Raw genomic sequence first — 13479 nt, 5'->3', positions numbered from 1 at the left:
CAGGCAATTCTCCTGCCTCAGCCTCCTGAGTAGCTGGGATTACAGGCACATGCCACCATGCCCAGCTAATTTTTTGTATTTTTAGTAGAGTCAGGGTTTCACCACGTTGACCAGGATGGTCTCGATCTTTTGACCTCGTGATCCACCCGCCTCGGCCTCCCAAAGTGCTGGGATTACAGGCTTGAGCCACCACGCCCGGCTTTTCTTTATTCTTATGTGACTGACATGAACTAGTCTTTTGAGATCTATCCTAGAGATTTGCTCATTTCTCTGGATTTTCACCCAAAATTTTCACCCTATGTAATAATGTGTATCACAGAGAGCATAGATATTATTAAACTTCTGTTCATTTTTCTCTTGTTAATCTGTCCTTTGTTACAACAGATCCCAGGTAAGAACTCATGAAAGGTAAAGAAAAAAAAAATATTTTTCCTCCTCTATGTAATCTTGCCTTTAGCCTCAATCACCAGTATCTTCTTTTTCATTTCTTTTTTTGTTAAGAGACAGGATCTCACTATGTTGCCCAGGCCGGTCTTGAACCCCTGTACTCAGGCAATCGTCCCCCCTCAGCCTCCCAAAGTGCTGGTAAAGTAATTAAGGTAAAAGGAAAGGGGAAACAAGGGAAGAAGAAACGGAAGGAAGAAAAAGAAGGTACTAACTGGGTGTAGTGGCTAATGCCTGTAATCAATTACCTTAATTACTGGAGAGAGCTAGATAATTCCTGCCTAGATGTGACCTCTAGCCTCTGTTGCAGATCCCAAATTCTCTCTTCATGGCCAGCAGAGCAATGTCTCTGCTACTGCCTTTCTACTGAAGGATGAAATAATCACAGCTACTCTCAAGCAACTGGGAGGATTAACAAGATAATGTATGTAAAACTGCTTTGTATATGGCTCAGTGTTATATAAATACATTTTTAAAACAAAAGAAAAAGAAAGAGGGCTTTAGTGTTGAAATGGTTGGAGAGCTCTGACTAAAGTTCTAAAAGGGGAAATTATCCACCCAGACACAGCAGCAGTAGCCTGGCAGGCCAGGGTCAGCTGCTGCAGCTGTGAGCAATTTACCCACGTGATTCTCTGGTTTCCATCTCCCTCCATTTAAGGCTGCTAAAATAGCTGGATGGCTACTAAGGCAGCTGAGAAAGATAGCTTGTGTGAGTGAAGCAGTGTGTTCAGGCCCTGTGCAGTGGTTTATGCCTGTAATCCCGGCAGCTTGGGAGGCAAAAACTGGAGGATCGCTTGAGCCCAGGAGTTCAAGACCAAGCTGGAAAATTGGCAACACCATCCCACTACGAAAAATACAAAAATGCTGGGCATGGTGGCTCACGCCTGTAATTCCAGCACTTTGGGAGGCCAAGGTGGGCGGATCATAAGGTCAGGAGATCGAGACCATACCATAAAACCCATCTCAACTAAAAAAAAATACAAAACATTAGCCAGGCAGGGTGGCGTGTGCCTGTAATCCCAGCTACTCAGGAGGCTGAGGCAGGAGAATCGCTTGAACCTGGGAAGCAGAGATTGCAGTGAGCAGAGATTGCACCACTCCACTCCAGCCTGGGTGATAGAGTGAGACTCTGTCTCAAAAAAAAAGAAAAATACAAAAATTAGCCAGTGTGGTAGTGAACACCTATAGCCCCAGCCACTCAGGAGCTGAGGTGGGAGGACCGCCTTAGCCTAGGAGGTCGAGGCTGCAGCGAGCCGTGATCATGTTACTGCACTCCAGCCTGGTCAATGGAGCAAGACCCTGTTTCAAGAAAAAGAAATGTGTTCATCCCATTTGCAAAGGTTACCCAAAACTCTCCGAGTCCCTGCTCATTGTTTCAGGAAAGAATTTGTAGATTTCACAGGTTAATAATTTTTATAGTTTAAATATCTGCCAGGCTGTGTCAGCTGATGCAATAGAAGTTGAGGATTTTTTTTCTAGTGGGGCCTGCAGTCACCATCTCATCTCCTTTAGTGGATAAGAGCACAGACTCTGAAGCTAGACCGCCTTGATTTCAATCTCGAATCTACCACTCATTAGCTCTTATCTTCAGCATGTTACTTTTTTTTTTTTTTTTGGAGACAGAGTTTTGCTCTGTCACCCAGGCTAGAGTGCAGTGGCACAATCTCAGCTCACTGCAACCTCCGCCTCCTGGGTTCAAGCAAGTCTCCTGCCTCAGCCTCCTGAGTAGCTGGGACTACAGGCGCATGCCACCATGCCTGGCTAATTTTTGTATTTTCAGTAGAGACAGGGTTTCACTGTGTTGCTTAAGCTGGTCTTCAACTCTCGACCTCAAGTGATCTGCCTGCCTCAGCCTCCCAAAGTGCTAGGATTACAGGCGTGAGCCACCATGTTCAGCCTTCAGCATGTTACTTAACCTCATCTCAAAAATGAGAATGATTGTAATACCTAACTCAGAGTTACTAAAGGAAATACATAGCTTAGAACAGCGGCTGGAATATAGGGAGAGCTCTATATATTTCACCTATAATTTAGAGTATATCAGATCATGTACAAGAGCTAGCATTTGAGGGCCGTAAGACGTAGATGCTGTGTTTAAAACTTCTGCAAAGTGCAATTATTTAATTCTTCCAACAATTGTGGGCAGGAAAGAGTTACCATAACAGCCCCAATACAGAAGGGCCGGCTTACGGGGCTAGCCCATGGCTAGCATCTGGGAACTTGGCTTTTGGAAGGTTCCCAAGTCACTAACTGATAAGGACCTTGCCCACCTGGTGCACTGAATTGTGTTGTATCGGCCTGCCTGGACTCTTTGTACAAACAGTGTGATTTATGGAGATTACTTGCTTTCCTTCTGAGAGTCTGGAATGCTGGCAGTTGTGGCTGGCTGAGCAAGCAGAGCGTACTTAGGAGAAAAGCCCCCAGTAAAAATCTTTGGCTCTGCAGCTCATCATGGTATTAGGGCTCAGAAATGGATACCTCAAAATACGGCAGTTTGATATACTATCTGACCTTCTCCCTAGCTTCCGTCCCTCAATCCTGTGTCCCCCAAAGCACTGGATAAAGTTCCCTGAACTTCCTTATCTGCCTAAGTCTGGACCCGCCAAAGAAGAAAACAATTTACTCCTGGTTCCTTCCCCGAGTTTTCATTAACTGAACTCAGATGGCAGGAAGAAAGACTGAAGTCTGTCAACAAACCTGGACGGACTTTAGTCACAAGCCATGGTCTGCTCTGCTGACCCAACGGAGTTTGTAGGAGGCTGTTGTATATTCTTCAAGCCCATTGAATTCTCCTAAAAATCATTCACACTTCCCCATCTCCCTTTCTTCTAAGAAGTAGGATAGATAGTATCTGTACCCTATTTAGATATTACATAATCACTCTGGTTCTCCCTGTGTACACACTAATAAATTGGTTTGCCTTTTCTCCATTTAATCTACCTTGTATGAGTTGATTTTTCAGCCAACCTTCAGACGGCAAAGGGGATGTTTTCCCCTGGCCTCTGCAAGGGTTCCCTGGGGGGTGATATTGCACACGTGTTACTGCATTTCATGGCTAGAGGAGGGAGTCTCTTTAAGAAGGAAGAATAGGCCGGGCGTGATGGCTCACGCCTGTAATCCCAGCAGGGATTACTTTGGGAGGCCGAGGCAGGCGGATCATGAGGTCAGGGGATCAAGACCATCCTGGCCAACATGATGAAACCCCATTTCTACTAAGAACAAAAAAATTAGCTGGGTGTGGTGGTGCATACCTGTAATCTCAACTACCAGGGAGGCTGACACAGGAGAATCGCTTGAACCAGGGAGTTGGAGGCTGCAGTGGGCCAAGATTGCGCCATTGTACTCCAGCCTGGTGGCAGAGCAAGACTTCTCAAAAAAAAAAAAAAAAAAAAAAAAAAAAAGGAAGAAGAAGAAGGAAGAACACAGGAACCTGTGCTTGGATTTCTCCACACTCTACCCGATGTGCCCTTTTCTCTTGCTGACCCTGCTGTGTATCCTTTCACTGTAATAAACCCTAGCCGCAAAAACAACTATGCATTGAACCCTTCTCTCTAGTACAGCACTGAACATGTGGATGTTCACAGGTCTCTGAAAAAACAAACTCTCAAAGGTGTATCATGTAACTCTAATTTTATAGTTTCAAAATATGAGGAATGGGAAAGTTACAAGATGCAGTTGCGGCCACTCAGTGGGTGAAAAAGCTGCATCTAAATCCAATCTGTCTCCGTCCAAAGACTGTGTTCATTCCATTGCGCCAGGCAGCCGTATCCGGTCACACATGTCCCAGGTCAAGGCAAGCTTCTTTCCAAGACACAACACCTAGTAGCTATGGGATAACTATGCAACTTGAGAAAATCTCTTAAAGGATTTGAAGCCCAGATTTCTTCACTGTAAAACTGCAATACTGCTACTAATGCCACGAAATTGCTATGAGGATTTAGTAAGTACAACATACAAAGCGTATGTGTGAAGCACATACATATTACCTATACAGTATATCAAGATCTGTAAAGTATTTAGCCTAATGCCTTTATAGATGGTACACATCTATAAATTAAAAAGCTAGATAAATATGTAAAGATGTGGTCAACATATAGACATGTTTATAAATATGTACATATACATGCACATATATATCCACATAAATACACATGTATGTTTATTACTCATCCAACAATTTCTGCCTGAAGTAAAGTACGCCCATCACCATTCATAAATGAAGCTAGTTAGAATTTCATATGCCTGATTTTTACACCTACTGGTTTCAAAATAGGGAACCACTTTTATCCAGAAACCTTCCGCTCAAAGCCTAAAGGCTGACTTTCTTTAATGTTTAACCTATGAAATTAATTACTAGCCAGACAATTCAAAGCTTTGCTCAAGAGACTGTTGCTTACCATGAGCTCTAACACACACAGGTATGGTGGTCGTATTTTCATAACTCCAAGTTACAGCCAGTGACCTAGCAATGAATGACTGTGCTGGCGAACTAAAACTCCCTCAGAAACCCCAGCTTCTATGTAGAATATTCAGTCCTCCTACAACCATGGAAGCATACTTCTGTGGTTAAGATTTCTTATCAAAAATGCCTTTATTTTATCCTTTACATTGCACCTTTATGGTGTTTCTGTTTATAGCATTACGAAGTTACACTGTAATTGAAGCATAATTATTCATCCCTTGGAATTCATTGGGAAACCATTCACAGCATCCTCTATCTTCTTTCTAAAGCCAAGGATATGCACTGTGAGTCAGTACATCATAGTATAAGAGGCTGGTTTTCTCCTAGAAGTTGATATCATCTGACTTTTTTTTTTTTTTTCAGATGGAGTCTCGCTCTGTCGCCCAGGCTGGAGTGTAGTGGCGTGATCTTGGCTCGCTGCAACCTCTGCCTCCAGGGTTCAAGCGATTCTCCCTGCCTCAGCCTCCTGAGTAGCTGGGATTACAGGCATCTGCCACCATGCCCAGATAATTTTTGATTTTTGTTTTGTTTTGTTTTGTTTTTTGTTTGAGACGGAGTTTCACTCATGTTACCCAGGCTGGAGTGCAATGGCGCGATCTTGGCTCACCGCAACCTCTGCCTCCTGGGTTCAGGCAATTCTCCTGCCTCAGCCTCCTGAGTAGCTGGGATTACAGGCACGCACCACCATGCCCAGCTAATTTTTTGTATTTTTTAGTAGAGATGGGGTTTCACCATGTTGACCAGGATGGTCTCGATCTCTTGACCTGGTGACCCACCCGCCTTGGCCTCCCAAAGTGCTGGGATTACAGGCTTGAGCCACCGCGCCCGGCAATTTTTGATTTTTTTAATAGAGATGGGATTTTGCCACATTGGCCAGTTGCTGAGCCACTGTGCCTAGCCTCATCTAACTATTTTCTGTGTAGAGCAAAGATATGAAAGAACCAACTATAACCCAAACCTATCATTTTTCACTGGGGAAAACCCCAGTCATCCCACCCAATTTCAAGGTCACACTTATTAGCAGCAATGTTCATTTGGACGTTATTACCTGAGTGGCCTCAAACAAATGATTTATCCTACTGGTGCCTTCACCTCCTGATTTGTAAGATGGAGATAATAAGAATGCTGTCCCTATAGTATTGTTCATCTAAACATTTGTTAAGAAGGTAGCCCTCAGACCAAGCACGGTGGCTCACGCCTGTAATCTCGGCACTCTGGGAGACCAACGCAGGTGGATCACTTGAGGTCAGGAGTTCAAGACCAGCCTGGCTAGCATGGGAAAACCCCATCTCTACTAAAAATACAAAAATTAGTTGGGCATGGTGGTATGTGCCTGTAGCCCCAGCTACTTAGGAGGCTAAGAAAGGAGAATCCCTTGAACTTGGGAGATGGAGGTTGCAGTGAGCCAAGATCGAGCCATTTTACTCCAGCTTGGCCAACAGGTGAGACTCTGCCTCAAAATAAATAAATAAATAAATAAAAGAAGGTAGTTCTCATATTAATGTTCTTATCACAATACTTTTTTTAAAAAAGAATATCAGCTGGGCGCAGTGGCTTACGCCTGTAATCCCAGCACTTTGGGAGGCCAAAATGGGTGGATCACGAGGTCAAGAGATTGAGACCATCCTGGCTAACACTGTGAAACTCCATCTCTACTAAAAATACCAAAAAATTAGCCGGGGATGGTGGCATGCACCTGAAGTCCCAGATCCTAGGGAGGCTGAGGCAGGAGGATCACTTGAACCCGGGAGGCAGAGGTTGCAGTGAGCCAAGATCATGCCACTGTACTCCAGCCTGAGTGATAGAGCAAGTCTCTGTCTCAAAAAATTTATAAAAGGATATCTACCTCATAGTTTATTAAGTTAATAAGGGTAAAAGGATTAGCACAGTGCCTGGCACATAGTATAAAATAAATAAATGAAATAGACAGCACATCTTCTACTGTTCTCTAATTGCTTCTGCAATCTCATAGTCCTGACAATACTATGAACTGTTTAAGGTCAGGGACCACACCAGCACTGTGCATTCCTGTCCGTCTTCCGTTCCTCAGTGAACTTAAACCAGAGCTAGACATGTTAGGTCACCAGCAGACAGCTGTACGTCCAACTGTGGCAGAACTGCACAGGAGAAAGCAGCCTGCAATACAGTGTCACTCATGCTAAGCAATGTCTTTAGATCCATGGCTGCCTAAATATTTGACCCCAATGCACAATAACAAATAATTTTTAGGTTGTAACCCAATATATACCTACATATGCCCCTATGTTTTATAGTATATCTCTAAATGAAATAAAAGTTTTGTAAAACAATACTTATTCTGTTCTTTTTTTTTTTTTTTTTTTTTTTTTTTTTTTTTTTTTTTGAGATGGAGTCTCGCCCTGTCACCCAGGCTGGAGTGCAGCAGCACAATCTTGGCTCACCGTAACCTCCGCCTCCCAGGTTCAAGCAATTCTCTTGCCTCAGCCTCCTGAGTAGCTGGGACTACAGGCACATGCCACTATGCCTGGCTAATTTTTTGTATTTTTAGTACAGATGTGGTTTCACCATTTTGACCAGGCTGCTCTCGAACTCCTGACCTCAGGTGATCTGCCTGCCTCAGCTTCCCAAAGTGATGGGATTACAAGCGTGAGCTACTGCACCCTACCAACTTAATCTATTCTTACTACATAAAATATGCTCTGATCTTTTCTAATCTAGTTAAATCTAGTCCAGTGATTCTCAAACTTAATTGTGCATTTAAATCACTTGGGGATCTTAGCACTTGGATTCAGTAGGATTTAGGTATGGTCAGAGATTCCGCATGTCTGTCATGCTCCCAGGTGACACTGCTGGTCTCATGGACCATACTTTGAGTAGTAAGAGCCTCATCTAATTTATTTAAAGTTCTGAACCCTTGGGCTAAAAGTCTTAGGCTGGGTGGGAAAGTCTAGGGGAGGGTGCTCTCAGCATGAATGACTCATACTGACTTTCATACTAAGACTGAAATGCCTGCGGGGTTCCCAGCCCTTTCCTCATGTCTCAAGCCTATACCTTGCAACTATATTCATTAAATTGATGAAGCACTTACTATGGGCAGGATACTGAACCAAGTACTTTAGGTCCAACCCAGTTACTTCTATAGCCACCCTATGAGGTTATCCCCATTTTACAGATGAGAGAAGGTAAGTGTCTAATAACTAGTGAAGCTGGGCTCCAGAGGCTATGATCTCATGAGAGCAAGCCTCCAAGATGGCTCCAGCGACCCCTGCCTCATGGTATTTGTGTCTTGTGTAGCCTCTTCCACACTGAACAAGACTGACCTTGTCCCCAGCAGATTATTGAGGAAACGAGAGTGTGTGGCTTCCAAGGCTCAGTTAGAAAATAACATTGTGGCAACTGTCTTTCACTCTCTTGGGTCACTGTCTCTGGAAGAAGCCAGGTTGCCATGTCATAAGAATTCTCAAGCAGTCTTATGAAGAAGTCCCTATAGCAATGGATTGAAGACTCCTGCCAACAGCCAGTGCCAACTTGTTAGGCAACAAGTGAGCCCTGTGGACGTGAGTGCACCAGCCTATCAAGTCTTCAGATGACTGTAGTTCCGGCCAACATCTTGACTGCAACCTCATGAGTGATGCCAAGCCAGAACAACCCAGCTAGGCTTCTCTCAAATTCTCGACCCACAGAAACTGCGTGAAATAACAAATATGGATTGTTCTGCAACATTATGTTTTGGGGTAATTTGTTATGCAGGAAAAGATAACTATAATTGTCTCTCAGTATCCGTGGGGGATTGGTTCTAGGACCTCCTTCGGATACCAAAATCCAAGGATGCTCAAGTCCCTGATATAAAATGGTGTAGTATTTTGCATGTGATGGGACTCAGAAAACAATACCCCAGAATGAAGTTCTCAGAAGCAGCCTCAAAAACAAATGTTTCTCTGACTTTGTCCTGCCCTCCTGTCTCTCGGTCCCATTTCCCCACAAGGCTAGCCATAAAAACTGGGATCTCTCTTCCCTAATGTGTGTCAGAAACCAGAACCCCATTTCCTCAAAGCCAGTCAGGAAATCTTAAACTATTACCCTAACTTTCCCTCTGCCTTTCTGTGTCAAAACAGGCCATAAAGAAATTGTCTTACCTACATTGTTTAACTGTAGGTCATGAGACTCCCGTTCCAAGCTGACTGCGGTGTCTTATACCTGTAATCCCAGCACTTTGGGGGGCTGAGGCAGGTGGATCACTTGAGGTCAGGAGTTCGAGACCAGCCTGGCCAATATGGTGAAACCCTGTCTCTTCTAAAAAATACAAAAATTAGCTGGGTGCTGTGGTGCCTGTCTGTAATCCCAGCTACTCAGTAGGCTGAGGCAGGAGGATCACTTGAACCTGGGAGGTGGAGGTTGTAGTGAGCCAAGATCACACCACCACACTCTAGCCTGGGTGACAGAGAGAGACACCATCCTCACACCCAGAAGGAATGAATGCTGCATAGAGGCCAAAAAGAATCTATATAGATCAGTCTTGTTGGGCTTCTCTACTCAGTCCACTAACTTTAGATCACACCCTTTTTGTCCAATCATATTTCTACACAACTGTCCATACTCTGTTGAGCCTAAGCATAACGATGGGCAATTTTCCCTGTATCTTTGGGTTTTCATTCTGAAGGCTCCCATACATGACAATGAATTTGTATGCCTTTTTGCCTATTAATCCGCCTCTTGGGCCAGGCATGGTGATTCATGCTTGTAATGGCAGCTCTTTGGGAGGCCGAGGTGGGTGCATCACTTGAGGCCAGGAGTTAAGAGGCCAGTCTGGCCAACATGGCAAATCTCTCCCCTAAAAATGCAAAAATTAGTAGGGCGTGGTAGCTGGTGGTGTGCGCCTGTAATCCCACTGTAATTCCAGCTACTCAGGAGGCTGAGGCATGAGAATTGCTTGAACCCGGGAGGTGAAGGTTGCAGTGAGCTGAGATTGTGCCTCTGCAGTCCAGCCCGGGCAACGGAGGGAGACTCTCTTAAACAAAACAAAACAAATCTGCCTCTTGTCAGTGATTTTCAGCAGACCTTCAGAGGGCAAAGCAGAAAGCGTTCTCTTGGTCCTTACACATAAAACCTATGCATATCCTTTTGTATACTTCAGATGACCTCTAGATTACTTATAATACCCAATACAATGTAAATGCTGTGTAAGTAGTTGCTATATTGTACTGTTTAGGGAATAATGATGAGAAAAAATGTCTATATGTGTGCAGTTTGGACACAATTTTTTCCCAAAGACTTTAAATTTGTGGTTGGTTAAATATACAGATGCAGAACCCACAGATACAGAGGGCTGACTGTAAAGCACTTCTTAACCAGTAACTCACATTGCATCATTATGATTCAGCCCTAAAAGGAAAGTGACACTTATATGAAGGCTCTTTGGGTTAACTCTTCACTGTGGCAGCTTACATCAAGGTTCAGGAAATGTTCATTTTCCTCTAACAACCAACCTTCTAGGAGACACCTATTCCCAAGTCTGTATTATATGTGATTTCCTGATTTGCTTTAGCCAGTTAGATACAGAGCTGTGGTGTTACATTACATCCAAGCAGCAGCTTTTGGAGATGCTATAAGAATCTGCCTGCCCTTTTTAGCATCTGCAGTCATCTGTAAAAACAACGCATCACGGACAGCGGATATTCCTTTAGTCCATGTCCCAGAATGGGAAGGCATGGAGCACAGACCTGAATTTGACCCCCAGCTTGGAGACAAGCTGAGCATAAGCAGAGGTGCAGCTGACTTACAGATTCATGAGTGAGAAATAAGTGCTTGCTGTTGTAAGACACAAGATTTGGGGCTGTTTGTTACTGCAGCAAAACCTGCCCGATACACTCACCATGCTGGATGATGCCATGCTCCATAAGCCGGTGGCAAAGCTGCTCTGCCTCTTTCCTCGTAGTGGCCTCACCTTCCTGAACCAGCCAGTCCAGGAATTCAGATGCCATGAAGGTACGCTCATACTTGACCCCTTCTTCCTCCCTGGGCTGGAGAAGTGTGTTTTCAGGGCTCATCAGCCTAGAAATTTAAAAAAAAAAAAAGGGAAAAGAAAAATAAACAAACCTACACAAAAGGAAACCAGCTCATTTGAAATCATAGACTTCTGTGAAGTACCACAGCGAAGTTGTCAGACAGACAGATGCAGCTGTCAGGTGCCATCACACGTGCAATTTCTAAGAGGAGGATCTGCTTCAGAAGTAAACAAGATGCATTTTCTCCTAGTAATTAGAAAAAAAAAAAAAAAAATTGGAAATACAATCCAAAACTCTACGATTAGCAGACTGCATTCAAGTTGGCAATCTTGAAAAGCGGTTACAACTGACTGACCCTGTTCTACTCTGCTTTTCTGAAAAGGCTAGTATTTCTTTCCTAATGGCATTATTCCACTTCTGTGCTAAGAAGAAGACTAGTGCTGTGAACTGAGTGTTTGTGTCCCCGCTAATTTTTTTTTTTTTGGTGGGGACAGAGTTTCGCTCTTGCTGCCCAGACTGGAGTGCAATGGTGCAATCTCAGCTCACTGCAACCTCCGCCTCCTCCGTTTAAGTGATTCTCCTGCCTCGGCCTCCACAGTAGCTGGGATTACAGGGATGTGCCACCACGCCAAGCTAATTTTTGTATTTTTGGTAAAGATGGGGTTTCACCATGTTGGTCAGGCTGGTCTCAAACTCCTGACCTCAAGTAACCCACTCGCCTTGGCCTCCCAAAATGCTGGGATTCCAGCTGGGCGCGGTGGCTCACGCCTGTAATCCTGGACCTTTGGGAGGCTGAGGTGGGTGGATCACCTGAGGTCAGGAGTTCAAGACCAGCCTGGCCATCATGGTGAAACCCCATCTTTTAAAAAAAAAAAGAAGAAAGAAAGAAAGAAAAGCAAAATGCTGAGATTCCAGGCGTGAGCCACCGTGCCCAGTCATCCCTACTAATTACATATGATGAATCTCTAGTCTCTAATGTGATAACATTGCAAGTGGGGCTTTTGGGAGGTAATTAGGTTATGAGAGTAGAGCCCTCATGATGGCATTATGCCTCTATAAGAAGAGACAAAAGGGAGCTTGCTCTCTCTCTCTGATCTTGCCATGTGAGAACATAGGAGAAGACAGCTATCTGCAAACCAAAAAGCAGGATCCAACCAAGAAGCAGCCACCTGCAAACCAAGAAGCAGGTGCCACTGGCTCTGCTGGCACCTTGATCTTGGACCTCCCAGACAAATATTTGTTGTTTAGGCTACTCAGTCTATGGTAATTTTTTATAACGGTGGCCTGAGCTGAGTAAGATAACTACATAAGTCACTCTTTTGTAACCCTCCCGTACCCACGCGGCTTGCTTCTCTTCTCACACCTGTCTTCCCAGGCCTTGCTCAACAACTCTGGACTCCATTTCACATCTCCAAAATAGCTCCAACTGGGCCTATAAGTGTTCTTCTATGCATCCATATATGATGCAATGTAACATAAATGTCAGTCCTCATTCTGGTTGACATTAATACCAGTATTTGGGGCCGGGCATGGTGGCTTATGCCTGTAATCCCAGCACCTTGGGAAGCCAAGGTGGGTGGATCACTTGAGATCAGGAGTTTGAGATTAACTTGGCGAACATGGCAAAGTCCCATCTCTACTAAAAATATGAAAAAATTAGCCAGATGCAGTGGCACATGCTTGTAGTCCCAGCTACTCGGGAGGCTGAGGCAGGAGAATCGCTTGAACCCAGGAGGCACGGGTGGCAATGAGCCAAGATCATGCCACTGCACTCCAGCCTGAGTGATAGAGCACGACTGTCTCTCAAAAAAAAAAAAGAAAGAAAGAAAGAAAAACACACAAAACAATAGAAGGACTGACCACTGCCCGAGGCTAGGGGGACATCAGTCACACTCTACTGGTTTCCCCCCAGCCCTCTGATCCTCCCTCTTACTCAGGTACCCTTGTGTTGGCTTCTCTGCCCTGCCTGGACTTTAAAGGCTGGAATTCCTTGAGATTCAGTCTCTACATCCCTCTCTTCTCATTCCAGTCTCTCCAGCGAGCTCCTTCATCTCCCTGGCTTCAGTTACCATCCACGTTCCAAACATTTCCAAATTTCTATTTCCAGACCAGGCCTATGCTCCCAACCACACAGCTTTGCATCCACATACACTTCTCAAAGCCACCTCAAAATCCGCAAGCCCAAAAATGAACTCAAGTTCTTCCCTCCAAACCTGGTCCTGTGCCAGTCAGTGCTTATGCAGTCCAGCCAGAAGATGAGGCATTGTCCTTGGCCCTTCCCTCTTTCTCACCTCTTGCCCAGTCATCAGTATGAACTGTGAACTTGAACTCCTAAATCTCTCTCACGTATGTCTAAGCCTTCCCATCTCAGGCATTGCTACTACCTTAGTCTAAAATACCAATACCCTTAACCTAGACAATGACAGTGTTTTCTTAATTGATTATACAATGCATCCACTCTGATTCTCAACCCAACCTTGGACATCTAAGTCTAGATATAGCTTAGATGAAAAAGATGAAATTATCTTTTATAAATTCAAACCTGATAATGTCCTTCCTCTGTTGAAAATACACTTCAGGCCAGGCACA

At 44.4% G+C, this 13479-nt stretch overlaps 1 protein-coding gene and 1 long non-coding RNA gene across 2 annotated transcripts in view; one reads left to right on the top strand and one right to left on the bottom strand.

Annotated features, from left to right (window-relative positions):
* DEPTOR (DEP domain containing MTOR interacting protein) overlaps window positions 1-13479 on the bottom strand; it is a 187647-nt gene that overhangs the window by 87266 nt on the left and 86902 nt on the right. The window contains exon 4 of the mRNA XM_017530704.2: window positions 10758-10936. Coding sequence (XP_017386193.1) covers window positions 10758-10936 — 179 coding nt within the window. The remainder of the gene's footprint in view (window positions 1-10757; window positions 10937-13479) is intronic.
* The window catches only part of LOC119471642, a 5831-nt gene continuing 4024 nt past the window's right edge, over window positions 11673-13479 (top strand). The window contains exon 1 of the long non-coding RNA XR_005200703.1: window positions 11673-11705. This is a non-coding gene — a long non-coding RNA (uncharacterized LOC119471642). The remainder of the gene's footprint in view (window positions 11706-13479) is intronic.

This window comes from Cebus imitator, unplaced genomic scaffold (assembly GCF_001604975.1).
Source record: "Cebus imitator isolate Cc_AM_T3 unplaced genomic scaffold, Cebus_imitator-1.0 Scaffold68, whole genome shotgun sequence".
Lineage (NCBI taxonomy): Eukaryota > Metazoa > Chordata > Mammalia > Primates > Cebidae > Cebus > Cebus imitator.
The sequence above is the reverse complement of the archived record's forward strand: the minus strand, read 5'-3'. Positions and strand labels throughout refer to the sequence as shown.